General features: G+C 44.0%; 2 protein-coding genes and 3 gene segments (V, D, J or C); 2 read left to right on the forward strand and 3 right to left on the reverse strand.

The window, feature by feature from the left end:
- The first annotated feature begins 159 nt into the window (after positions 1-159).
- Positions 160-16,729, forward strand: LOC148063897 (T cell receptor alpha chain MC.7.G5-like). Its single transcript, XM_087811494.1, has 7 exons — positions 160-305; positions 381-672; positions 8,208-8,272; positions 15,994-16,200; positions 16,258-16,299; positions 16,373-16,480; positions 16,607-16,729. Coding segments are annotated over exons 1-7 (762 nt in total). The 5' UTR covers positions 160-259; the 3' UTR covers positions 16,609-16,729.
- Positions 753-2,106, forward strand: LOC148063898 (T cell receptor alpha variable 1-1-like). The segment is given in 3 exon segments: positions 753-956; positions 1,018-1,535; positions 1,594-2,106. Coding segments are annotated over 3 exon segments (588 nt in total).
- A 2,315-nt stretch (positions 16,730-19,044) lies between the features above and the next one.
- LOC148063899 (T cell receptor alpha variable 18-like) lies at positions 19,045-19,850 on the reverse strand. The segment is given in 3 exon segments: positions 19,045-19,116; positions 19,439-19,743; positions 19,802-19,850. Coding segments are annotated over 3 exon segments (426 nt in total).
- Positions 19,851-20,436: 586 nt separating this feature from the next.
- Positions 20,437-21,779, reverse strand: LOC148063900 (uncharacterized). Its single transcript, XM_087810357.1, has 4 exons — positions 21,695-21,779; positions 21,207-21,573; positions 21,056-21,165; positions 20,437-20,997 (listed from the first exon to the last, which is right to left on the reverse strand). The coding sequence occupies exons 1-4, from the start codon at positions 21,741-21,743 to the stop codon at positions 20,567-20,569; spliced, it is 957 nt and encodes a 318-aa protein (XP_087666483.1). The 5' UTR covers positions 21,744-21,779; the 3' UTR covers positions 20,437-20,566.
- Positions 21,780-22,874: 1,095 nt separating this feature from the next.
- On the reverse strand, positions 22,875-24,940 carry LOC148063901 (T cell receptor alpha variable 8-2-like). The segment is given in 3 exon segments: positions 22,875-22,946; positions 24,529-24,833; positions 24,892-24,940. Coding segments are annotated over 3 exon segments (426 nt in total).
- Between the last annotated feature and the right edge of the window lie 269 nt (positions 24,941-25,209).

Genomic DNA, 25,209 nt, shown 5'->3' on the forward strand with positions numbered 1-25,209 from the left:
AGTCTGCTGCACTGACGGACTCTGCTGTCTACTTCTGTGCTCTGAGGCCCACAGTGACAACAAACACACACTCTCTGCACAAAAACCTCCCTCTCTTCTCCACCAGGGGGCGACTCTGAGCAGTCACTGACTGACATAGGTCAGATGACAGTAGTGGGAGGAGCAACAGATGATCCACCTTGAGATGTAGAAAGTTGATGAAGACAAAGCAGATGAGAGTTTCATCTTCTCTGGAGCTCACTGACTCAACACTGCACACATGATGTGTGTGTTTTTCTCTCTGCTGCTGGCTGCTGCCTGTCTAGGTGTGTGTGTGTGTGTGTGTTTCTATATATAAGTGTGTGTGACCTGATTGTTCTCTAATTGTTGATCTTCTCCAGGATCCAGAGCACAGAAAGATGAGGTTCATCAAGAAGAACCAGAAGTACCAGCAGTTGAAGGAGCCTCTGTGACTCTCTCCTGTTCGTACAAGTCCTCATCGACTTCTGTCTACCTCTTCTGGTACAAACAAGTCGGACACAACAGACCCACATTCCTCCTGACTGTATCAACATATATCAAGGAGACCCCCTCTGGAAGGTTTTCGTCTGAGCTGGACATCCTATCATCATCAGTGACTCTGAAGATCCAGGACCTGCAGGAGTTGGACTCTGCTGTCTACTTCTGTGCTCTGCAGCCCACAGTGACAACAAACACACACTCTCTGCACAAAAACCTCCCTCTCTTCTCCACCAGGGGGCTGAAGTTAAAAATTTAAAAAAATGTATTGCATCAGTCATCCGATAGGGGGCGACTTAGGTTGATATAGACACACAGGTGAAGGCTCTGTGGAGACGCACACAAAACGCACTGACAGACACACATGTGAAAAGAAAAGGTTATTCAGTGTTGAAGCTTTAGTTTGAAGATGGATTCAAAGAAGTTGGTGCTGCTGACGTTTGTGTTGATGATGACAGGTGAAACACACACACTCACGCACACACACACACACACTCGAACTGACGGTCACTTCTTCAGGTGGCAGGTGTGGGCCACTGCTTCCTTTGCAGGTCCAAGTCTGGACTGGAGCAGGTGGTTCTGTGACTCTCACCTACAACATCTCCGGACTCTCGGCTTCTGATTATGTGTTCTGGTACCGACAAGATCCAGGAGCAGCTCCAGAGTTCCTCATCTACATCTCGGGCACAGGGGCGAGAAGGTCTGCAGCCTCTCTGGACTCCAGGTTTTCATCTCAGCTGTCAGTCAGCAGGCAGCAGGTGGAGCTGAAGATCCAGTCCACTGTACTGACGGACTCTGCTGTCTACTTCTGCGCTCTGAGGCCCACAGTGACTCCAGACCTCCAGCTGCTGAACAATAACCTGCATCATCCACAACCGCCACCAGAGGGAGTCGGCTCACCTCCTGAGATGGAGGAGGAGGACGTTTCTGCCTCCAGTGGAGAGAAGAAGGTCCACACAGACCGTCTGGAAGTTCTCCTCCAGTCAACATGTTGTGCTGGTTCTGCTCCATCATTCTGCTCCTGGACCTTCTTGCAGGTGAGAGAGACTGAACGTCCTCAAGCTGATGATCTTCTCACCTCTGCTCCTCCTGCAGGTGTCTGTGTTGGACAACTGAGTCCAGTCAAGGTCCCAGAGTTCTTTCCAGAAGGCAGCTCTGTCCTTCTGTCCTGCACCATCTCTCCTCCTGCTGCCTTTAACGATCTTCTCTCCTGGTACAGACAACATCCAGGAGGAGAGCTGGAACTCCTGACGGCTCACTTAGGAGGTGGAGAAGAAGTCAAGTCTCCAGTCTCTGGCCTGACTGCTGAAGTGACGGCTGACAAGAGCCTGATGAAGCTGAAGATCCAGTCTGCTGCACTGACGGTCTCTGCTGTCTACTTCTGTGCTCTGAGGCCCACAGTGACAACAAACACACACTCTCTGCACAAAAACCTCCCTCTCTTCTCCACCAGGGGGCGACTCTGAGCAGTCACTGCCTGACATAGGTCACATGACAGTAGTGGGAGGAGCAACAGATGATCCATCTTGAGATGTAGAAAGTTGATGAAGACAAAGCAGATGAGAGTTTCATCTTCTCTGGAGCTCACTGACTCAACACTGCACACATGATGTGTGTGTTCTTCTCTCTGCTGCTGGCTGCTGCCTGTCTAGGTGTGTGTGTGTGTGTGTGTTTCTATATATAAGTGTGTGTGACCTGATTGTTCTCTAATTGTTGATCTTCTCCAGGATCAAGAGCACAGAAAGATGAGGTTCATCAAAAAGAACCAGAAGTACCAGCAGTTGAAGGAGACTCTGTGACTCTCTCCTGTTCGTACAAGTCGTCGGCAAAGGACAACTACCTCTTCTGGTACAAACAAGTCGGACACAACAGACCCACATTCATCCTGACTGTATCAACATATTTGAAGAAGACCTCTGGAAGGTTTTCGTCTGAGCTGGACATCCTATCATCATCAGTGACTCTGAAGATCCAGGACCTGCAGGAGTTGGACTCTGCTGTCTACTTCTGTGCTCTGAAGCCCACAGTGACAACAAACGCACACTCTCTGCACAAAAACCTCCCTCTCTTCTCCACCAGGGGAAAATGTTGCCCCCTCGAAGTATATAAAATAAATAAAACATTACTTCAGCTCTTAGTCCTCCACGGATCATGAGGAAGTGAGTTCAATTGATTCGTGCCAACATGAGTCCAATCATTCTGGTTTTAACTTGAGTTGTCTAGTCCAAGATTTTAAAAGTTGGTACTAATTAAGAAAACAGGAGGTTCTGGTTCTGATAATCCAGGCATGACGTTTGGTCACCAAGATTCTCATTCTGAACATGAAGTGTTGATGAAGAATCAAATTAATGATTCTAAAAATAGATGTTTTTTCAACACTCAACACACATGTTCAAAGGCTCACACACAAATACACACACTCAAAATAACACAACCAAATGTAGACATCAACACATACACACACAAACAGATACTCACATGAACACACACATAGATAGACAACACATACGCACACTCATGTAAGCACATACACTTACATTCCAAAACACACATGCTCGCAAACACACACACACACACAGTTGAAATAGGTCAAGGTTGTTCACATGACTTTTCCAGCTGTTTTGGTATATATACTTCTAAGTCGGATCAGAACCAGACGAGAAATCGTCCTCAGCATGGCCATCTGCTGGTGAAAGTGGTGTCAGGACAGCAAAGAATGGTAAGTTATTTTCATATTAACAGAATAAACATTTAATATTTATTTACTTCTGCCCCTTTTTACTTTTTTTTTTTTTTTAATTGTTGCTAAATTATGATTTAAAATGCTGTTAATAAAGAAAAGCAATATGTTTGTCTTATGACTGGATGGATGAATGAACAAGTCGAGGAAGATTAAAAACTTTAGAAATGTGAAGACGTTTGTTTTTAACACGAAGAAACTTCTGAGCACCACTTCATGTTTTTGTCACAGCAACTCTCACAGTGTGAAGGCACAGACGTACCAACTTTACTTCGGTGCCGGAACCAAAGTGACGGTGCAGGCCGGTTCGTTTTTGTTTCTACCTTCGCCATTTAGTGTAAAGAAACATCTGCCTTTGAGCATCGTTTTGTTTGTGGGAGATTTCCGTTTGTTTTTGTCGTCACAATCTTCCAGAACCAGCAGACAAAGCTAAGAAAGTTTTAGTCATGAACTGGGTCACAGTGTGAATGTTGGTAGCCAGTCAAAGATCTACTTTGGAGCTGGAACCAGGTTGAACATTGAGACCCGTGAGTTCTGAACCTGCTCTGATGCTCTCAAATTCTGATTGATTAACTGAACCAGAACATTGTTAGCTTAAAAATTGTGTGTTTTCTGAGTGGTTTTGGTTGAAGGTCAAAGAAGAGGAAGCTGAAAATATCCAGTCAGGACCAGACATGGTTCTGTTTTAATTTATGTTTGTTCCCAGTCGAGGCTCTGATCCCACTATGGATTCTTGACCTGGGTTGGCTACACTGATGTGAGTGGACTAGAGTACTGCTCTAGATGGTGTTAAGTGACTTTAGAACTAAGTGAGTCCAGTAAATCTAACTTAAATGGGACCGCTTTTTTTGTCCTAGTACCTTTCTGGTACCTGGTGAATTTCTGGTGACAACATGGTTCGGGGTCTCTCTTTGTTTCTTTTCAGTCTATCCTCAACTAGAAAATGCGTAACAAGGTAATATGGTCCTCTCTTGGGTGTTTGAGGTCTCTAGACTCAAGTGGTAAAGTGTCAAGTGGTTATAATCGGGTTTTGGTGGTCTCAAGTCTGGGTCAATTTCTCTAGGTTCTTGTCATCAGATAACTTGCAGTGTGACTAATACTGGTGTCACCAGACTGGTCTTTGGTTTTGGATCCAGACTGACTGTGGAGCCCCGTGAGTTCCTCTGTTATTATAGACTACCTGGATTGAGTTTCCCCTGTGTTGTTCTTAAATTACTGTCCAATGTTACTAATCTGGTTTGGGTGGTCCAGGTCTGGATCAATCTGTCTGGTTTCTTCAGGATTTTGTCATCACATTTCTTGCAGTGTGACTAGTGCTAGTGACTCCAGACTAGTCTTTGGTTCTGGATCCAGACTAAGTGTGGTGTCTGGTGAGTTATTCTGAGTTTCTTCAGATGAAAGTTCAATTGTGATTCTCTAGTCTGTTCCTGGTGGTCTCAAGTGGGCTGCTTTTCCTTCTGGAGGACTCCTCGGGTCTTGGTGATCTTGTAGTTTTTCTTGTTTCATATCCTACAGTGTGTTGGACTTTGCATCTAAAAGACTACTGTTTGGTTCTGGATCCAGACTGACTTTGGTCTCCAGTGAGTTGCTCCATCATAATGTAGAATACTTTATTTTGGTTGGGTCTTTCTGTGTGTTGGTCTAGAGTTTGTTTTAGCGTCCTCAAGGATTATGCCATCAGGTTTCTTGCAGTGTGAATGATGCTGGTTTCTCCAAACTGGTCTTTGGTTCTGGATCTAGACTGAATGTGGAGTCCAGTAAGTTCCACTCTCATGTTGTACATGACCTGATCCTGCTTTTGGTTTGGGTTTAAGTGTGACATTGTTGATGCAGGTTTCATAGATATGGGTCTTTTGAGAGGTCATATTGTTTTGGCTGTCATATGTTTGACAGTTACTAAGTCATATTGTAGACGACCTACAACTGGTTCTCACTTTGTATGTTTTGAGTCGGTTCTTGGTGTTACCCTAGTGAACTAGTACTAACACAGTAATGTGGTCTTCTCCTGTGGGTTTGAGGTCTTTGTGTTTTTGTATTAGCGGGTCTCACTGTGTGTCTGATACTGGAGGATACAAAATCGTTTTTGGTTCTGGATCCAGACTGACCATAGAGCCTTGTGAGTTCTTCTGAGGTTCTACATTCTACACACTGAGGATTACTGTATGTGGTTCTCATCAATAACTGGTTTTTGGTTCTCCCTCAGTTGGTCTAGAATACATTTTAGTGTCTAGTCGTACTAATCTTGTTTTGTTATAAGTCTAATCATGGTGTCCACCGTAGAACTGAACCTGTTACACGGTAATGTTTTTTTTTTTTTACCAGGGTTTTATGTCTTGGTGTTTTTAGATTAGTTGCTCTTTGTTCTGGTTCTTTTTCTGTTGGTCTAAAATGAGATTTTTGTGTCAGGTGGTAAAATCTGAGGTCTTTGGGTTTTTGTATTAGCGGGTCTCACAGTGTGTATTCAAGTGGAAACTACAAACTGTTCTTTGGTTCTGGATCCAGACTGACCGTAGAGCCTTGTGAGTTCTTCTGAGGTTCTACAGATGATGTGGTTCTCATCAATAACTGTTTTTTGGTTCTCCCTCAGTTGGTCTAGAATACATTTTAGTGTCTAGTGGTACTAATCTTGTTTTGGTCTTGTTTGGTCTGGGTCAATCTTTCTGTGTTCTTAAGAATTTTGTCATCACATTTTTGCAATGTGACTTGTGCTGGTTTCTCTGAACTGTTTTTTGTGTCTGGATCTTTACTGTTTGTGTAGTCCAGTAAGTTCCACTGTCATATTGTCGACGACTTGGTTCTGCTTCTAGCTCTATGTGTTCGTTTAACGATTACTCTCATCTAGTGAACTTGTTATATGCAGTAATGGGGGTCTTCTGCTGGGTCTGTGGTCTTGGCGTTTTTGTTGTACCTGATCTCACAGTGTATCTATAAGTCGAAGTTACCAATTACTTTTCGGTTCTGGAACCAGACTGACCGTAGAGTCCCGTGAGTTATTTTGAAGTTCTACAGATGAAAGTTTAAGTATGACTCTCTAGTCTGGTCCTGGTTGTCTAAAGTGTGCTCTATCTCCTATTGTAGGTCTATGTGGTTCAGGGTCATAGTGGTCTTGGTGTTTTTGTTGTATCATATTATACAGTGTGTTCACTGCATCAGGAAGACTACTGTTTGGTTCTGGATCCATACTGACTGTGGTGTCAAGTGAGTTCCTCCTTAATAATGTAGAATACCTTGTTTTAGTTTAGTTTCTCTCTGTTTTGGTCTAGAGTCTGTTCAAGCGTCCTCAAGGATTTTGCTATTAGGTTTCTTGCAGTGTTACTGGTGCCAATCTTGACAAACTGGTCTTTGCTTCTGGATCCAGACTGAATGTGGAGTCCAGTAAGTTCCGCTGACATTGTTCCTGGTTTTAATTTTGGTGGTTCCAGTTTGGGGTTTTATAGACTTTTTAGACATTTTTTTCAGGGGCATGTGTTCTTAAGGTTTTGCAGTCACATGTTTTACTGTTTGTTGGTAGATAGACTGGTCTTCGGTTTTAGATCCAGACTGAACCTGGAGTCCTGTGAGTTACGTAGACATATTGTAGAAGACCTGCCACATGTTCTCTCTGTGTTTGTTTTTATTCTAGTGTTGGTGTCCACGAGAAAACTGGTCCTGTGACATAGTAATGTGGTCTTCTTCTTTTGGTGATTTGACGTCTTTGTGTTTTTGTTTTGGGTCTCAAAGTGTGTATGGAAGTGAAAGCTACAAAGTGTCTTTGGTTCTGGATCCAGAATGAGCATAGAGTCCCATGAGCTTTTCAAAAGGTTTTATAGATGATGTGGTTCTCATCATAAATGGTTTAATTGAGACTCCCTAGTCCCGTCCTGGTCGTCTGAAGTGTACTAGTTCTCCTCCTGTAGGTCTCAGTTGTTAAGGGTCATGGTGGTATGAGGTCTGGGTGTTTTTGTTGTATCATATCTCACAGTGTGGTTAATGATGGATTTGGAAAAATAGTCTTTGGTTCCGGATGCAGACTAACTGTGGAGTCTAGTGAGTTCCTCCGTCACATTATAGACTACTTGGTTTTGGTTCTCCCTATGTTTGTCTAAAAAATTCTATTTTAGTGTACATTAGAAAAAACCTGGTTTTGGTGTTCTGAGCTCTGGGTTAGTCTGTCTGGGTTCTTGAGGATTTTGTCACAACATTTCTTGCAGTGTGACTAGTGGAACAAAACTCTTCTTTGGTTCTGGATCCAGACTAAATGTGGAGACCTGTGAGTTTCTCACCCATATTGTACACAACATGCTTCTGGTTCTCTCTCTGTTTGTTATAAGTCTAATCATGGTGTCCACCGTAGAACTGATCCTGTTACACGATAATGTTTTTTTTGCAGGGTTTTATGTCTTGGTGTTTTATGATTAGTTGCTCTTCGTTCTGGTTCTTTTTCTGTTGGTCTAAAATGAGATTTTTGTGTCTGGTGTTAAAATTTGAGGTCTTTGTGTTTTTGTATTAGTGGGTCTCACAGTGTGTATGGAAGTGGAAGCTACAAACTGTTCTTTGGTTCTGGATCCAGACTGACCGTAGAGCCTTGTGAGTTCTTCTGAGGTTCTACAGATTATGTGGTTCTCATCAATAACTGTTTTTTGGTTCTCCCTCAGTTGGTCTAGAATACATTTTAGTGTCTAGTGGTACTAATCTTGTTTTGGTCTTGTTTGGTCTGGGTCAATCTTCCTGTGTTCTTTAGAATTTTGTCATCACATTTTTGCAATGTGACTTGTGCTGGTTTCTCTGAACTGTTTTTTGTGTCTGGATCTTTACTGTTTGTGTAGTCCAGTAAGTTCCACTGTCATATTGTCGACGACTTGGTTCTGCTTCTAGCTCTATGTGTTCGTTTAACGATTACTCTCATCTAGTGAACTTGTTATATGCAGTAATGGGGGTCTTCTGCAGGGGGTCTGTGGTCTTGGCGTTTTTGTTGTACCTGATCTCACAGTGTGTCTAGAATTGGAAGTTACCAATTACTTTTCGGTTCTGGAACCAGACTGACCGTAGAGTCCCGTGAGTTCTTTTGAAGTTCTACAGATGAAAGTTTAAGTATGACTCTCTAGTCTGGTCCTGGTTGCCTAAAGTGTGCTCTATCTCCTATTGTAGGTCTATGTGGTTCAGGGTCATGGTTGTCTTGGTGTTTTTGTTGTATCATATTATACAGTGTGTTCACTGCATCAGGAAGACTACTGTTTGGTTCTGGATCCATACTGACTGTGGTGTCAAGTGAGTTCCTCCATAATAATATAGAATACCTTGTTTTGGTTTAGTTTCTCTCTGTTTTGGTCTAGAGTCTGTTTAAGCGTCCTCAAGGATTTTGCTATTAGGTTTCTTGCAGTGTTACTGGTGCCGATCTTGACAAACTGGTCTTTGCTTCTGGATCCAGACTGAATGTGGAGTCCAGTAAGTTCCGCTGACATTTTGTTCCTGGTTTTAATTTTGGTGGTCCGCTTTTGGGGTTTTATAGACATACATTTTTTTTAAGGGGCATGTGGTCTTAAGGTTTTGCAGTCACATTTTTACTGTTTGTTGGTAGATGGACTGGTCTTCTGTTATAGATCCAGACTGACTGTGGAGTCCTGTGAGTTATGTAGACATATTGCAGAAGACCTGCCACTTGTTCTCTCTGTGTTTGTTTTTATTCTAGTGTTGGTGTCCACGAGAAAACTGGTCCTGTGACATAGTAATGTGGTCTTCTTCTTTTGGTGATTTGACGTCTTTGTTTTTTTGTTTTGGGTCTCAAAGTGTGTATGGAAGTGAAAGCTACAAACGTGTCTTTGGTTCTGGATCCAGAATGAGCATAGAGTCCCATGAGCTTTTCAAAAGGTTTTATAGATGATGTGGTTCTCATCATAAATGGTTTAATTGAGACTCCCTAGTCTCGTCCTGGTGGTCTGAAGTGTGCTAGTTCTCCTCCTGTAGGTCTCAGTTGTTAAGGGTCATGGTGGTATGAGGTCTGGGTGTTTTTGTTGTATCATATCTCACAGTGTGGTTAATGATGGATCTGGAAAAATAGTCTTTGGTTCCGGATGCAGACTAACTGTGGAGTCTAGTGAGTTCCTCCGTCACATTATAGACTACCTGGTTTTGGTTCTCCCTGTGTTTGTCTAGAAAATTCTATTTTAGTGTACATTAGGAAAAACCTTGTTTTGGTGTTCTGAGCTCTGGGTTAGTCTGTCTAGGTTCTTGAGGATTTTGTCATAACATTTCTTGCAGTGTGACTAGTGGAACACAACTCGTCTTTGGTTCTGGATCCAGACTAAATGTGGAGACCTGTGAGTTTCTCACCCATATTGTACACAACATGCTTCTGGTTGTCTCTGTGTTTGTTATAAGTCTAATCATGGTGTCCACCGTAGAACTGATCCTGTTACACTGTAATGTTTTTTTTTTGCAGGGTTTTATGTATTGGTGTTTTATGATTAGTTGCTCTTTGTTTTGGTTCTTTTTCTGTTGGTCTAAAATTAGATTTTTGTGTCTGGTGGTAAAATCTGAGGTCTTTGTGTTTTTGTATTAGCGGGTCTCACAGTGTGTATGGAAGTGGAAGCGACAAACTATTCTTTGGTTCTGGATCCAAACTGACCGTAGAGCCTTGTGAGTCTTTCTGAGGATCTAATCGTGTGTTTTTGGGGTTCAGGTGTTCCAGGGTCTATCTTAATCTAAAGTATAACTATTGACTTACTGTGGGACTGGTCTTTGGTTCTGGATCCCAACTTACTGTAGAGTCCTGTGAGTTTCTTCTAAAATTCTCAAGACAACTTTTTCTGGTTCTCTTTCTGTTGGTCTAGAATTTAATGTTATCTACAATTGTCTTTGGTTCTGGATCCAGATGGATCGTTGAATACAGTGAGTTTTTAAGTGATATTGTATTGACTATCTATTTCTGGTTCCAGTCTCCGATGTGCAGGTCTAAAGTCTAATTCTCGTGAACATTAGTCAAATCTAGTCTAGGTTGTCTCAGGTCCTGGTAAGGTGGTCTGGAGTCAGCTGAAATTAGGTCTTGGTGTCTTTCTGGTTCTCTCTTTGTTAGTCTTAAGTCTTGTCTTGGTCTCAACTAGTGTGGACTGGTTCTGTGACCCAGGCTGAACGTGGAGTCCAGTGAGTTCTCCTAGTGACCAGGTGTTTGAGTTTCTGGTCCTCCTGGCACTACGTGATATTTTCCGGGGTCTGGGTGTGGTGATCTCAGGGGAATTACATGATTTACTGTTGTCTGGAGCTACCAAACTGATCCTTGGTTCTGGATCCAGTAGAGTCCAGTAAGTCCAAAAATGATCAGTCCTGATCTGGTACTGGCTTCTCTGAGATCTTCTCAATGAGGTCTGAGGTAAGCAAGCAAGTAAGTAAGTTATTTTTGTAGAGGTCTTTAGTAGACCAGGTCTTAGTGTTCTTGTTATACCAGGTCGCACAGTGTGACTGGAACTGGATATGGAAGACTGGTCTTTGGCTCTGGATCCAGGTTGACCATAGAGTCCAGTGAGTCCTTAATAGCTTCTAAACACAACTTGGTTCTAGTTTTCTCTGTGTTGGTCTACGTTCTAGATTTTAGCGTTCAATGGTAAAGGCTGATCTTGGTGGTCTTAGGTGCAGCTTAAGTCTACTGGAGTCAAGTGGTCTGAGGTCCTAGTGTTTTCGTCTTCATATATCTCACAGTGTAATTGATGCTGGGTTAAGGAAAGTGGTCTTTGGTTCTGGATCCAGACTGACCATAGAGTCCAGTAAGTCCTTAATAGCTTCTAAACACGAGTTGGTTCTAGTTTTCTCTGTGTTGGTCTAGATTCTAGATTTTAGCGTTCAATGTTAAAGGCTGATCTTGGTGGTCTTAGATGCAGCATAAGTGTACTGGAGTCAAGTGGTCTGAAGTCCCAGTGTTTTCGTCTTCATCTATATTGCAGTGTGACTGATGCTGGGTTGACAAAAGTGGACTTTGGTTCTGGATCCCGACTTACTGTAGAGTCCAGTGAGTTCTTCTGAAATTCTTAATTCTGGTCTAAAATATGAAGCTTGCGTCCAGTAGTAAAATCTGTTCTTCTGGTTGCCTCACGTATGTAAAGTAGCCTGGAGTCAAGTTGTTGTTGAGAGCTTTGTCATCATATTTTATTGTGGTGTGACTGGTGTCAATCAAACCTTTCTTTGGTTTTCTATCTCAACTGACTGTTAAAACCAATGAGTGCTTTAAGGTACTCCCTGTTTTCAGGATTCTGCTCTGAAGTGATGATGGAATTTAGTCCTGGAACCCCATCACGTTGGTCAGGACCAGTGTGCTATCTTGGATTTCTGAATGTACTACTCCATCAACTCTGGTGTCCATAGATCTGGGTCCGTTCTAACTACAGGAGTGTTTGGAATCTGGTCCTGGCATCATGGATGGTCCAGGAGCAGTTCTCATATTAGGTATTTCTGGTTTAGGGTCCTTGTTGTCTTGGTGTTTTTATTTTAAGATTTCTCAGTGTCTCTGGAATTGGACTAGATAAACTGGTCTTTGGTTCTTGATCCAAATTGACCATTGAATACAGTGAGTTTGAGACAACCTATTTCTGGTACCAGGTTTCCCTGTGTAATTCTAATGTATGATTCTAGTGAACAGTAGATAAGCTAGTCTAGAGGGTCTCCGATTTAGGTGGTCAAGTGGTCTGAAGTCAGCTTATCTGTTGTCTTGGAGTTTTCGTAGTTACATTTCCTTCTGTGTGACTTCCTCTGCAAAAGTAGTCTTTGGTTCTGGCTCCAGACTGATCGTGGAATCCTGTGAGTTCTTGGTCATATTGTAGACAACCTCTTTCTGGTTCTCTCTATGTTATTCTTATGTCTAGTCTTGGTCTGAACTAGTGTGGACTGGTTCTGTGACCCAGGCTGAACGTGGAGTCCAGTGACTCCTTAACAGCTTCTAAACACAACTTGGTTCTAGTTTTCTCTGTGTTGGTCTACGTTCTAGATTTTAGCGTTCAATGGTAAAGGCTGATCTTGGTGGTCTTAGATGCAGCTTAAGTGTACTGGAGTCAAGTGGTCTGAGGTCCTAGTGTTTTCGTCTTAATTTTTCTCACAGTGTAATTGATGCTGGGTTAAGAAAAGTGGTCTTTGGCTCTGGATCCAGACTGACCATAGAGTCCAGTAAGTCCTTAATAGCTTCTAAACACAACTTAGTTCTAGTTTTCTCTGTGTTGGTCTAGATTCTAGATTTTAGCGTTCAATGGTAAAGGCTGATCTTGGTGGTCTTAGATGCAGCTTAAGTGTACTGGAGTCAAGTAGTCTGACGTCCTAGTGTTTTCATCTTCATATATATTGCAGTGTGACTGGTGCTGGGTTGACAAAAGTGGACTTTGGTTCCGGAACACAACTTACTGTAGAGTCCAGTGAGTTCTTCCGAAATTCTTAATTATGGTCTAAAATATGAAGTTTGCGTCCAGTAGTAAAATCTGTTCTTCTGGTTGCCTCACGTATGTAAAGTAGCCTGGAGTCAAGTTGTTGTTGAGAGCTTTGTCATCATATTTTATTGTGGTGTGACTGGTGTCAATCAAACCTTTCTTTGGTTTTCTATCTCAACTGACTGTTGAGTCCAATGAGTGCTTTAAGGTACTCCCTGTTTTCAGGATTCTGCTCTGAAGTGATGATGTAATTTAGTCCTGGAACCCCATCTCGTTGGTCAGGACCAGTGTGCTATCTTGGATTTCTGAGTGTCTGGAATTGGACTAGAGAAACTGGTCTTTGGTTCTTGATCCAATTTGACCATTGAATACAGTGAGTTTGAGACAACCTATTTCAGTACCAGGTTTCCCTGTGTAATTCTAATGTCTGATTCTAGTGAACAGTAGATAAGCTAGTCTAGGGGGTCTCCGATTTAGGTGGTCAAGTGGTCTGAAGTCAGCTTATCTGTTGTCTATCTTGGATTTCTGAAAGTAATGAACAGACTTATGAACAGTAGATAAGCTAGTCTAGGTCAAGTGGTCTGGATTCAGCTTATTTGATGTCTTGGTGTTTTTGTAGTTACATTTCCTTCTGTGTGACTTATTCTGCAAAAGTATTCTTTGGTTCTGGCTCCAGACTGATCGTGGAATCCTGTGAGTTCTTGGTCATATTGTAGACAACCTCTTTCTGGTTCTGTCTTTGTTAGTCTTAAGTCTAGTCTTGGTCTCAACTAGTGTGGACTGGTTCTGTGACCCAGGCTGAATATGGAGTCCAGTGAGTTCTCCTAGTGACTAGGTGTTTCTGTTTCTGGTCCACCTGGCACTATGTGATATTTTCCGGGGTCTGGGTGTGGTGATCTCAGGGGTTACCAGGTTTTTCTTACTCTTCAGTCTAACTATTCTTGTCATGGGTAGTCTTATAATTGAGCTACCATGTGGTCATAATGTTTTTACTCTTACATGATTTACTGTTGTCTGGAGCTACCAAACTGATCCTTGGTTCTGGATCCAGTAGAGTCCAGTAAGTCCAAAAATGATCAGTCCTGATCTGGTACTGGCTTCTCTGAGATCTTCTCAAGGAGGTCTGAGGTAAGCAAGCAAGTAAGTAAGTTATTTTTGTAGAGGTCTTTAGTAGACCAGGTCTTAGTATTCTTGTTATAACAGGTCGCACAGTGTGACTGGAACTGGATTTGGTAGACTGGTCTTTGTCCCTGGATCCAGGCTGACCATAGAATCCAGTGAGTCCTTAATAGCTTCTAAACACAACTTGGTTCTAGTTTTCTCTGTGTTGGTCTACATTCTAGATTTTAGCGTTCAATGGTAAAGGCTGATCTTGGTGGTCTTAGGTGCAGCTTAAGTGTACTGGAGTCAAGTGGTCTGAGGTCCTAGTGTTTTTCGTCTTCATATATCTCACAGTGTAATTGATGCTGGATTAAGGAAAGTGGTCTTTGGCTCTGGATCCAGACTGACCATAGAGTCCAGTAAGTCCTTAATAGCTTCTAAACACAACTTGGTTATAGTTTTCTCTGTGTTGGTCTAGATTTTAGATTTTAGCGTTCAATGGTAAAGGCTGATCTTGGTGGTCTTAGATGCAGCATAAGTGTACTGGAGTCAAGTGGTCTGAAGTCCTAGTGTTTTCGTCTTCATATATATTGCAGTGTGACTGGTGCTGGGTTGACAAAAGTGGACTTTGGTTCCGGAACACAACTTACTGTAGAGTCCAGTGAGTTCTTCTGAAATTCTTAATTCTGGTCTAAAATATGATGTTTTCTTCCAGTAGTAAAATCTGTTCTTCTGGTTGCCTCACGTATGTAAAGTAGCCTGGAGTCAAGTTGTTGTTGAGAGCTTTGTCATCATATTTTATTGTGGTGTGACTGGTGTCAATCAAACCTTTCTTTGGTTTTCTATCTCAACTGACTGTTGAGTCCAATGAGTGCTTTAAGGTACTCCCTGTTTTCAGGATTCTGCTCTGAAGGGATGATGGAATTTAGTCCTGGAACCCCATCACGTTGGTCAGGACCAGTGTGCTATCTTGGATTTCTGAATGTACTACTCCATCAACTCTGGTGTCCATAGATCTGGGTCCGTTCTTACTACAGGAGTGTTTGGACTCTGGTCCTGGCATCATGGATGGTCCAGGAGCAGTTCTCATATTAGGTATTTCTGGTTTAGGGTCCTTGTTGTCTTGGTGTTTTTATTTTAAGATTTCTCAGTGTCTCTGGAATTGGACTAGATAAACTGGTCTTTGGTTCTTGATCCAAATTGACCATTGAATACAGTGAGTTTGAGACAACCTATTTCTGGTACCAGGTTTCCCTGTGTAATTCTAATGTATGATTCTAGTGAACAGTAGATAAGCTAGTCTAGGGGGTCTCAGGTTTAGGTCAAGTGGTCTGGAGTCAGCTTATCTGATGTCTTGGTGTTTTTGTAGTTACATTTCCTTCTGTGTAACTTATTCTGCAAAATTAGTCTTTGGTCCCGGCTCCAGACTGATCGTGGAATCCTGTGAGTTCTTGGTCATATTGTAGACAACCTTTTTCTGGTTCTCTCTATGTTAGTCTTATGTCTAGTTTTGGTCTCAACTAGTGTGGACTGGTTCTGTGACCCAGGCTGAACATGGAGTCCAGTGAGTTCTCCTAGTGACCAGGTGTTTCTGTTTCTGGTCCACCTGGCACTACGCGATATTTTCCGGGGTCTGGGTGTGGTGATCTCAGGGGTTAGCAGGTTTTTCTTACTCTTCAGTCTAACTATTCTGGTCAAAGTGTTCTTGTTATACCAGGTCGCACAGTGGGACTGATGCTGGTTCAGGAAAAGTGTTCTTTGGTTCTGGATCCAGGTTGACCATAGAGTCCAGTGAGTCCTTAATAGCTTCTAAACACAACTTAGTTCTAGTTTTCTCTGTGTTGGTCTACCTTCTAGATTTTAGCGTTCAATGGTAAAGGCTGATCTTGGTGGTCTTAGGTGCAGCTTTAGTGTACTGGAGTGAAGTGGTCTGAAGTCCTATTGTTTTCGTCTTCATATTTCTCTCAGTGTGATTGATGCTGGGTTGAGAAAAGTGGACTTTGGCTCTGGATTCCGACTTACTGTAGAGTCCAGTGAGTTCTCTCCCTCGCAGGAGATGTTTATTCATCTGATATGAAACTAGTGACCTCAGAACATTCCCGACCACACCTGTGTGTCCAGAGATCGGAGATTTGATCAGGGTTACGATAGTCTACAGTCTGTAAGTGAGTCAGTGAGTGAGTCGGCCAATTAGTTAGTGAGTCAGTTGAATGAGCCAGAGAGTGAGTGAGTCGTCAGAGGGACACTGGGTAACAGAATTCTTCTGTCTTCCAGGTAAGGAAGTGGAACCTTGGTTCTTCAAACTTCAGCAGGACTCTGTGTCCGTGTGTTTGGCCACTGGCTTCAATCGTTTCAACGCTGTCCAAGAGACTGAATTGAAGGATGTCTTCAATGGCACGAAGCCCGCCAGGATCGATGGTGACCCCATGTTTAGTCAGCTTGCTGTGCTGACTGAAGAAAACCAGCACCTGTGTGAAGCAGGTAAGGGTGCACACTTGAACCCGTCTGAGAGGACTCAACTCACTCTGACTCTTCCAGGTGTTCCTCATGTGACTCACTGTGACGATGTCCTTGAACGAGGTGAGTGACCTTAGACCACCAATGCCACCAGAACCTCTGACTGAGCCTGACCCTCCGCCTGCCTCCCCCACAGACCAGACGCTGAACTTGACCACACTGAAGATGCTGGTCCTCAGACTGCTGCTCATCAAGACCATCGTCTTCAACGTCCTGCTCAGTCTGTTCTACTGGACCAGAGAGTGTGAGGACACAGACACACATATATACACTATACACTCATAGATACAGACACATACACATATGCACACATAGGAATTCATGTGAACACACATACACACTCACTTGTCAACTTCCTTTTGTTCCACAGAAATCAAGAGGATGAAAACAAGATTTGAGATTCACCTTCTCACAGTGCTTGTGTTTGTAAAAATGTCAAGAGTGTCAACAGTCTTTTATACTTTTAATAAAGTTTTTGTTTAAAAAAAGAAAACTCTTCTTTCATTTTTATGGGTTCATCATTTGTCTGACGATCCATCATTTGTGGGGTAAACTCATTTGACTTCAGGTTCTCTATTCAGTTGCCAAAGTATGTCAACCCACACAGGAAGTGGTCCTTGTAAACAGGAAGTGGTCTGTGTGAACGTTGTCAGAGGCGCTCATGTTCTCGCAGCAGGATGTGGAAACAGCTGCTCACATCTGAGAAGACAGACACACACTTCTTACACACAACCATGACAACACAAGCACGGTGAATGCAAGATATTGAAGAAAATGTAATCACACACACAAACACAGTAACAAAAGACTAAATCAACACACATGCAGTGCACACAAATGCAGAAAACACACACAATCAACATAAGCAACACAAATACTGTCAAGAAAAAGTCAAACCAAACACGCTCAACACAAATGCAATAAAGATACACAAAATCAACACAACAAAGTCAAAACAAAAAAAGTTAACATGTAAATAGAACACAATCACAATAAACAGAAAAAAACAGTAAATAAAACACAGTCAAAACACACAATAAAAACACAAAACACATACAAACTCAGATCTCACACTATTAACACACACCAAGTCTACATAAACATGGTCACAAACATATAATAAAAATGCACAATCAAGATAAAAAAGTTTAACAAAACCACATAATGAACACAAACAAGTACTATAAATGCACACATAGTCAACATAAACACGGCCACTAAAGCATAATAACAACACACATTCAAGACAAAACAGTAAAAAATATAAAAGTCAAAACAAGCATGTCGAAAACAAACACAATGAACACATATTTCAATCAACAGACTCACACAGATTCAAAACAAAGTCCAAACAAGCACACTCAACAGAATAAACACACATATTCAGCACAAAAATGGTCACTCAAGTACCGTCTATGTATACACAGTGAACTTGCAACACAGTCAAAAATAAAACAACGAACAAAGAGTCAAAATATACACAATAAACACACAAACAACAGAAACAAAGGCTAACATTATCAACAGACACAATCAAAGCACAATTTCAAAACAAATACGGTACACACAAACAGAGTCAACATGTACAGAGTTAACACAAACACAATCAACGTACACAACACAAATTCACACAGTGAACTAGGTAAAACACACATTAAACAGTCAAAACAAACACACACTTTCAAAAAAAATTCCCAATCAACATATACGCAACTAACGCAAATACAATAAACACACACAGTTACATGAACATCATTATCACACACATATCAACACAAACACAGTAAACAAAAACACATATTCAACACACACCTACAAACTTTTAATTCTCAATTTTTGTGTCTCTCCTGTGTGCAACATTTGTCTGCAAGAAGTTGTGCACATGGAAACTTGTGGTTGTTGCTGACAGGATGTGACACGAAGAGGCCACCGCGCAACTTTCCACCTGCCTGGTGAGAAAACAGGTGCACATCAACAGGAAGTGTTGTCACGGTGACTGTAAGAGGTTTGATGAAAAAGAGAGGAAGGTGAAGATAAGGGGGGGGCACACACATGTTCCAGTGTGAAGAAATGAAGGAGGTATTTAAGTGTCTCCCCCTAGTGGAGGAGTGGGTTATTTATTTCAAATGTCTCCCTCTAGTGAATGAGGGAGGTATTTAAGTGTCTCCCCCTGGTGGAGGAGTGGGATATTTATTTCAAATGTCTCCCCCTAGTGAATGAAGGAGGTATTTAAATGTCTCCCTCTGGTGGAGGAGTGGGATATTTATTTCAAATGTCTCCCTCTAGTGAATGAGGGAGGTATTTGAATGTCTCCCTCTGGTGGAGGAGTGAGATATTTATTTCAAATGTCTCACCCTAGTGAATGAGAGAGGTATTTAAATGTCTCCCTCGGGTGGAGGAGTGGGAGATTTATTTCAAATGTTTCCCTCTAGTGGGGAAGTGAGTTTTTGTTTTATGAACGCATCCCCCTTGTGGACAACAGATATGTTTATTCAAGTTTATTCCTTTCACTTCAACATCGCCCCCTGGTGGAGAACAGAGGGAGGTTTTTGTGCAGAGAGTATGTGTTTGTTGTCACTGTGGGCTGCAGAGCACAGAAGTAGACAGCAGAGTCCAACTCCTGCAGGTCCTGGATCTTCAGAGTCACTGATGATGATGAGACATTAAGCTGAGATGAAAACCTTCCAGAGGAGGCCCTCTTGTCATATTTGTAGATCATCATGATGAATGTGGGTCTGTTATTTCCGACTTGTTTGTACCAGTGCAGGTATTCAGAAGTTGATGAGGACTTGTACGAACAGGAGAGAGTCACAGAGGCTCCTTCAACAGCTGGTACTTCTGCTTTTTCTTGACGAACCTCATCTTTCTGTGCCCTGGATCCTGGAGAAGATCAACAGTTAGAGAACAACCAGGTTACACACACTTATATATAGAAACACACACACACACACCTAGACAGGCAGCAGCCAGCAGCAGAGAGAAGAACACACACATCATGTGTGCAGTGTTGAGTCAGTGAGCTCCAGAGAAGATGAAACTCTCGTCTGCTTTGTCTTCATCAACTTTCTACATCTCAACTATGATCCTCTGTTGCTCCTCCCACTACTGTCATGTGACCTATGTCATCAGTGACTGCTCAGAGTCTCTCCCTGGTGGAGAAGTGAGGGAGGTTTTTGTGCAGAGAGTGTGTGTTTGTTGTCACTGTGGGCTGCAGAGCACAGAAGTAGACAGCAGAGTCCGTCAGTGCAGCAGACTGGATATTCAGCTTCATCAGGCTCTTGTCAGCCGTCACTTCAGCAGTCAGGCCAGAGACTGGAGACTTGACTTCTTCTCCACTGCCTAAGTGAGCTGTCAGGAGTTCCAGCTCTCCTCCTGGATTTTGTCTGTACCAGGAGAGACGATCACCAAAGGCAGCAGGAGGAGAGATGGTGCAGGACAGAAGGACAGAGCTGCCTTCTGGAAAGAACTCTGGGACCTTGACTGGACTCAGTTGTCCAACACAGACACCTGCAAGAGGAGCAGAGGTGAGAAGACCATCAGCGTGAGGACGTTCAGTCCCTCTCACCTGCTAGAAGGTCCAGGAGCAGAATGATGGAGCAGAACCAGCACATCATGTTGACTGGAGGAGAACTTCCAGACGGTCTGTGTGGACCTTCTTCTCTCCACTGGAGGCAGAAACTTCCTCCTCCTCCATCTCAGGAGGTGAGCCGACTCCCTCTGGTGGCGGTTGTGGATGATGCAGGTTATTGTTCAGCAGCTGGAGGTCTGGAGTCACTGTGGGCCTCAGAGCGCAGAAGTAGACAGCAGAGTCCGTCAGTACAGTGGACTGGATCTTCAGCTCCACCTGCTGCCTGCTGACTGACAGCTGAGATGAAAACCTGGAGTCCAGAGAGGCTGCAGACCTTCTCGCCCCTGTCCCCGAGATGTAGATGAGGAACTCTGGAGCTGCTCCTGGATCTTGTCGGTACCAGAACACATCATCAGAATCTGTGAGTCCAGAGATGTTGTAGGTGAGAGTCACAGAACCACCTGCTCCAGTCCAGACTTGGACCTGCAGAGGAAGCAGTCGCCCACACCTGCCACCTGAAGAAGTGACCGTCAGTGAGAGAGTGTGTGTTAGTGTGAGCTCAAGTGTGTGTGTGTGTGTGTGTGTGTGTGTGTGCGTGAGTGTGTGTGTTTCACCTGTCATCATCAACACAAACGTCAGCAGCACCAACTTCTTTGAATCCATCTTCAAACTAAAGCTTCAACACTGAATAACCTTTTCTTTTCACATGTGTGTTTGTCAGTGCGTTTTGTGTGCGTCTCCACAGAGCCTTCACCTGTGTGTCTATATCAACCTAAGTCGCCCCCTATCGGATGACTGATGCAATACATTTTTTTTAATTTTTAACTTCAGCCCCCTGGTGGAGAAGAGAGGGAGGTTTTTGTGCAGAGAGTGTGTGTTTGTTATCACTGTGGGCCTCAGAGCACAGAAGTAGACAGCAGAGTCCGTCAGTGCAGCAGACTGGATCTTCAGCTTCATCAGGCTCTTGTCAGCCGTCACTTCAGCAGTCAGGCCAGAGACTGGAGACTTGACTTCTTCTCCACTGCCTAAGTGAGCTGTCAGGAGTTCCAGCTCTCCTCCTGGATGTTGTCTGTACCAGGAGAGACGATCGTTAAAGGCAGCAGGAGGAGAGATGGTGCAGGACAGAAGGACAGAGCTGCCTTCTGGAAAGAACTCTGGGACCTTGACTGGACTCAGTTGTCCAACACAGACACCTGCAGGAGGAGCAGAGGTGAGAAGATCATCAGTGTGAGGACGTTCAGTCTCTCTCACCTGCCAGAAGGTCCAGGAGCAGAATGATGGAGCAGAACCAGCACAGCATGTTGACTGGAGGAGAACTTCCAGACGGTCTGTGAGGACCTTCTTCTCTCCACTGGAGGCAGAAACCTCCTCCTCCTCCATCTCAGGAGGTGAGCGGACTCACTCTGGTGGCGGTTGTGGATGATGCAGGTTATTGTTCAGCAGATGGAGGTCGGGAGTCACTGTGGGCCTCAGAGCGCAGAAGTAGACAGCAGAGTCCGTCAGTACAGTGGACTGGATCTTCAGCTCCACCTGCTGCCTGCTGACTGACAGCTGAGATGAAAACCTGGAGTCCAGAGAGGCTGCAGACCTTCTGGCGCCCATGCCCGAGATGTAGATGAGGAACTCTGGAGCTGCTCCTGGATCTTGTCGGTACCAGAACACATGATCAGAAGCCGAGAGTCCGGAGATGTTGTAGGTGAGAGTCACAGAACCACCTGCTCCGGTCCAGACTTGGACCTGCAGAGGAAGGAGTCGCCCACACCTGCCACCTGAAGAAGTGACCGTCAATGAGAGAGTGTGTGTGAGTGTGAGCTCAGGTTTATGTGTATGTGTGTGTGTGTGTGTGTGTGTGTGTGTGTGTGTGTGTGTGTGTGTGTGTCTGTGTGTCACCTGTCATCATCAACACAAACGACAGCAGCACCAACTTCTTTGAATCCATCTTCAAACTGAAGCTTCAACACTGAATCACTTTTTCTCCTGTGTGTGTGTTTGTGTGTATGTGTGTGTCTCCACAGAGCCTTCACTTTAAAACATGTATCTATAGCAACGTCAATGTCTCAGTTACCCGAGTCGCCCCCTAAAGGAGGACTCATGCATTAATATATATATATTTTTTAACTTTGAACTTCTGCCCCCTGGTGGAGAAGAGAGGGAGGTTTTTGTGCAGAGAGTGTGTGTTTGTTGTCACTGTGGGCCTCAGAGCACAGAAATAGACAGCAGAGTCCAACTCCTGCAGGTCCTGGATCTTCAGAGTCACTGATGATGATGATGATGATGATGATGATGAGACATGCAGCTGAGATGAAAATCTTCCTGAGGAAGTCTTCTTTAAATGCGTGGACAATGCCAGGATGAATGTGGGTCTGTTTTTTCCGACTTGTTTGTACCAGAAGAGGTAGTCAGAAGTCAATGACGACTTGTACGAACAGGAGAGAGTCACAGAGTCTCCTTCAACTGCTGATACTTCTGCTTCTTCTTGATGAACCTCATCTTTCTGTGCTCTGGATCCTGGAGAAGATCAACAGTTAGAGAACAACCAGGTTACACACACTTATATATAGAAACACACACACACACACCTAGACAGGCAGCAGCCAGCAGCAGAGAGAAGAACACACACATCATGTGTGCAGTGTTGAGTCAGTGAGCTCCAGAGAAGATGAAACTCTTGTCTGCTTTGTCTTCATCAACTTTCTACATCTCAAGGTGGATCCTCTGTTGCTCCTCCCATTACTGTCATGTGACCTATGTCAGGCAGTGACTGCTCAGAGTCGCCCCCTGGTGGAGAAGAGAGGGAGGTTTTTGTGCAGAGAGTGTGTGTTTGTTGTCACTGTGGGCCTCAGAGCACAGAAGTAAACAGCAGAGTCCAACTCCTGCAGGTCCTGGATCTTCAGAGTCACTGATGATGATGATGATGATGAGACATGCAGCTCAGATGAAATTCTTCCTGGGAAGGTCTTCATGTCATACGTGGAGACTTCCAGTACAAGTGTGGGTTTGTTTCTTCCAACTTGTTTGTACCAGAATATGTAGACATTAGTGGACGAGGACTTGTATTGACAGGAGAGAGTCACAGAGTCTCTTTCAGCTGCTGATACTTCTGCGTCTTCTTGATGGACCTCATCTTTCTGTGCTTTGGATCCTGTAGAACATGAACAGTCAGAGAACAACCAGGATACACAAATACATATATACACACACACACACACACACCTAGACAGGCAGCAGCCAGCAGCAGAGAAAAGAACACACACATCATGTGTGCAGTGTTGAGTCAGTGAGCTCCAGAGAAGATGAAACTCTGCATTTCAACGTTGATCCTCTGTGGCTCCTCCCACTACTGTCATGTGACCTATAACAGTCAGTGACTGCTCAGAGTCGCCCCCTGGTGGAGAATTGATGGAGGTTTTTGTGCAGAGAGTGTGTGTTTGTTGTCACTGTGGGCTGCAGAGCACAGAAGTAGACAGCAGAGTCCAGTTCCTGCAGGTCCTGGATCTTCAGAGTCACTGATGATGATGATGATGATGAGACATGCAGCTGAGATGAAAATCTTCCTGAGGAAGTCTTCTTAAAATGCGTGGACAATGCCAGGATGAATGTGGGTCTGTTTTTTCCGACTTGTTTGTACCAGAAGAGGTTATCGTTGGACGAGGACTTGTACGAACAGGAGAGAGTCACAGAGTCTCCTTCAACTGCTGATACTTCTGGTTCTTCTTGATGAACCTCATCTTTCTGTGCTGTGGATCCTGGAGAAGATCAACAGTTAGAGAACAACCAGGTTACACACACTTATATATAGAAACACACACACACACACACACACACACACACACACACACCTAGACAGGCAGCAGCCAGCAGCAGAGAGAAGAACACACACATCATGTGTGCAGTGTTGAGTCAGTGAGCTCCAGAGAAGATGAAACTCTTGTCTGCTTTGTCTTCATCAACTTTCTACATCACAAGGTGGATCCTCTGTGGCTCCTCCCACTACTGTCATGTGACCTTTGTCAGTCAGTGACTGCTCAGAGTCGCCCCCTGGTGGAGAAGTGAGGGAGGTTTTTGTGCAGAGCGTGTGTGTTTGTTGTCACTGTGGGCCTCAGAGCACAGAAGTAGACAGCAGAGTCCAACTCCTGCAGGTCCTGGATCTTCAGAGTCACTGATGATGATGATGGTGATGATGAGACATGCAGCTGAGATGAAAACCTTCCAGAGGAGGTATCCTTGTTAAATGTTGATAACTTCAGAATGAATGTGGGTCTTTTGTGTCCGACTTGTTTGTACCAGAAGAGGTTATCGTCGGACGAGGACTTGTACGAACAGGAGAGAGTCACAGAGTCTCCTTCAACTGCTGATACTTCTGCTTCTTCTTGATGAACCACATCTTTCTGTGCTCTGGATCCTGGAGAAGATCAACAGTCAGAGAACAACCAGGTTACACACACTTATATATAGAAACACACACACACACACCAAGACACGCAGCAGCCAGCAGCAGAGAGAAGAACACACACATCATGTGTGCAGTGTTGAGTCAGTGAGCTCCAGAGAAGATGAAACTCTCATCTGCTTTGTCTTCATCAACTTTCTACACATCAAGGTGGATCCTCTGTGGCTCCTCCCACTACTGTCATGTGACCTATGTCATCAGTGACTGATCAAAGACGCCCCCTGGTGGAGAAGTGAGGGAGGTTTTTGTGCAGAGAGTGTGTGTTTGTTGTCACTGTGGGCCTCAGAGCACAGAAGTAGACAGCAGAGTCCGTCAGTGCAGCAGACTGGATCTTCAGCTTCATCAGGCTCTTGTCAGCCGTCACTTCAGCAGTCAGGCCAGAGACTGGAGACTTGACTTCTTCTCCACCTCCTAAGTGAGATGTCAGGAGTTCCAGCTCTCCTCCTGGATGTTGTCTGTACCAGGAGAGACTATCACCAAAGGTAGCAGGAGGAGAGATGGTGCAGGACAGAAGGACAGAGCTGCCTTCTGGAAAGAACTCTGGGACCTTGACTGGACTCAGTTGTCCAACACAGACACCTGCAGGAGGAGCAGAGGTGAGAAGATCATCAGCGTGAGGACGTTCAGTCCCTCTCACCTGCTAGAAGGTCCAGGAGCAGAATGATGGAGCAGAACCAGCACATCATGTTGACTGGAGGAGAACTTCCAGACGGTCTGTGTGGACCTTCTTCTCTCCACTGGAGGCAGAAACTTCCTCCTCCTCCATCTCAGGAGGTGAGCCAACTCCCTCTGGTGGCGGTTGTGGATGATGCAGGTTATTGTTCAGCAGCTGGAGGTCTGGAGTCACTGTGGGCCTCAGAGCGCAGAAGTAGACAGCAGAGTCCGTCAGTACAGTGGACTGGATCTTCAGCTCCACCTGCTGCCTGCTGACTGACAGCTGAGATGAAAACCTGGA

Source organism: Callionymus lyra, chromosome 16 (genome assembly GCF_982586985.1).
Source record: "Callionymus lyra chromosome 16, fCalLyr1.hap1.1, whole genome shotgun sequence".
Classification (NCBI taxonomy): Eukaryota; Metazoa; Chordata; class Actinopteri; order Syngnathiformes; family Callionymidae; genus Callionymus; species Callionymus lyra.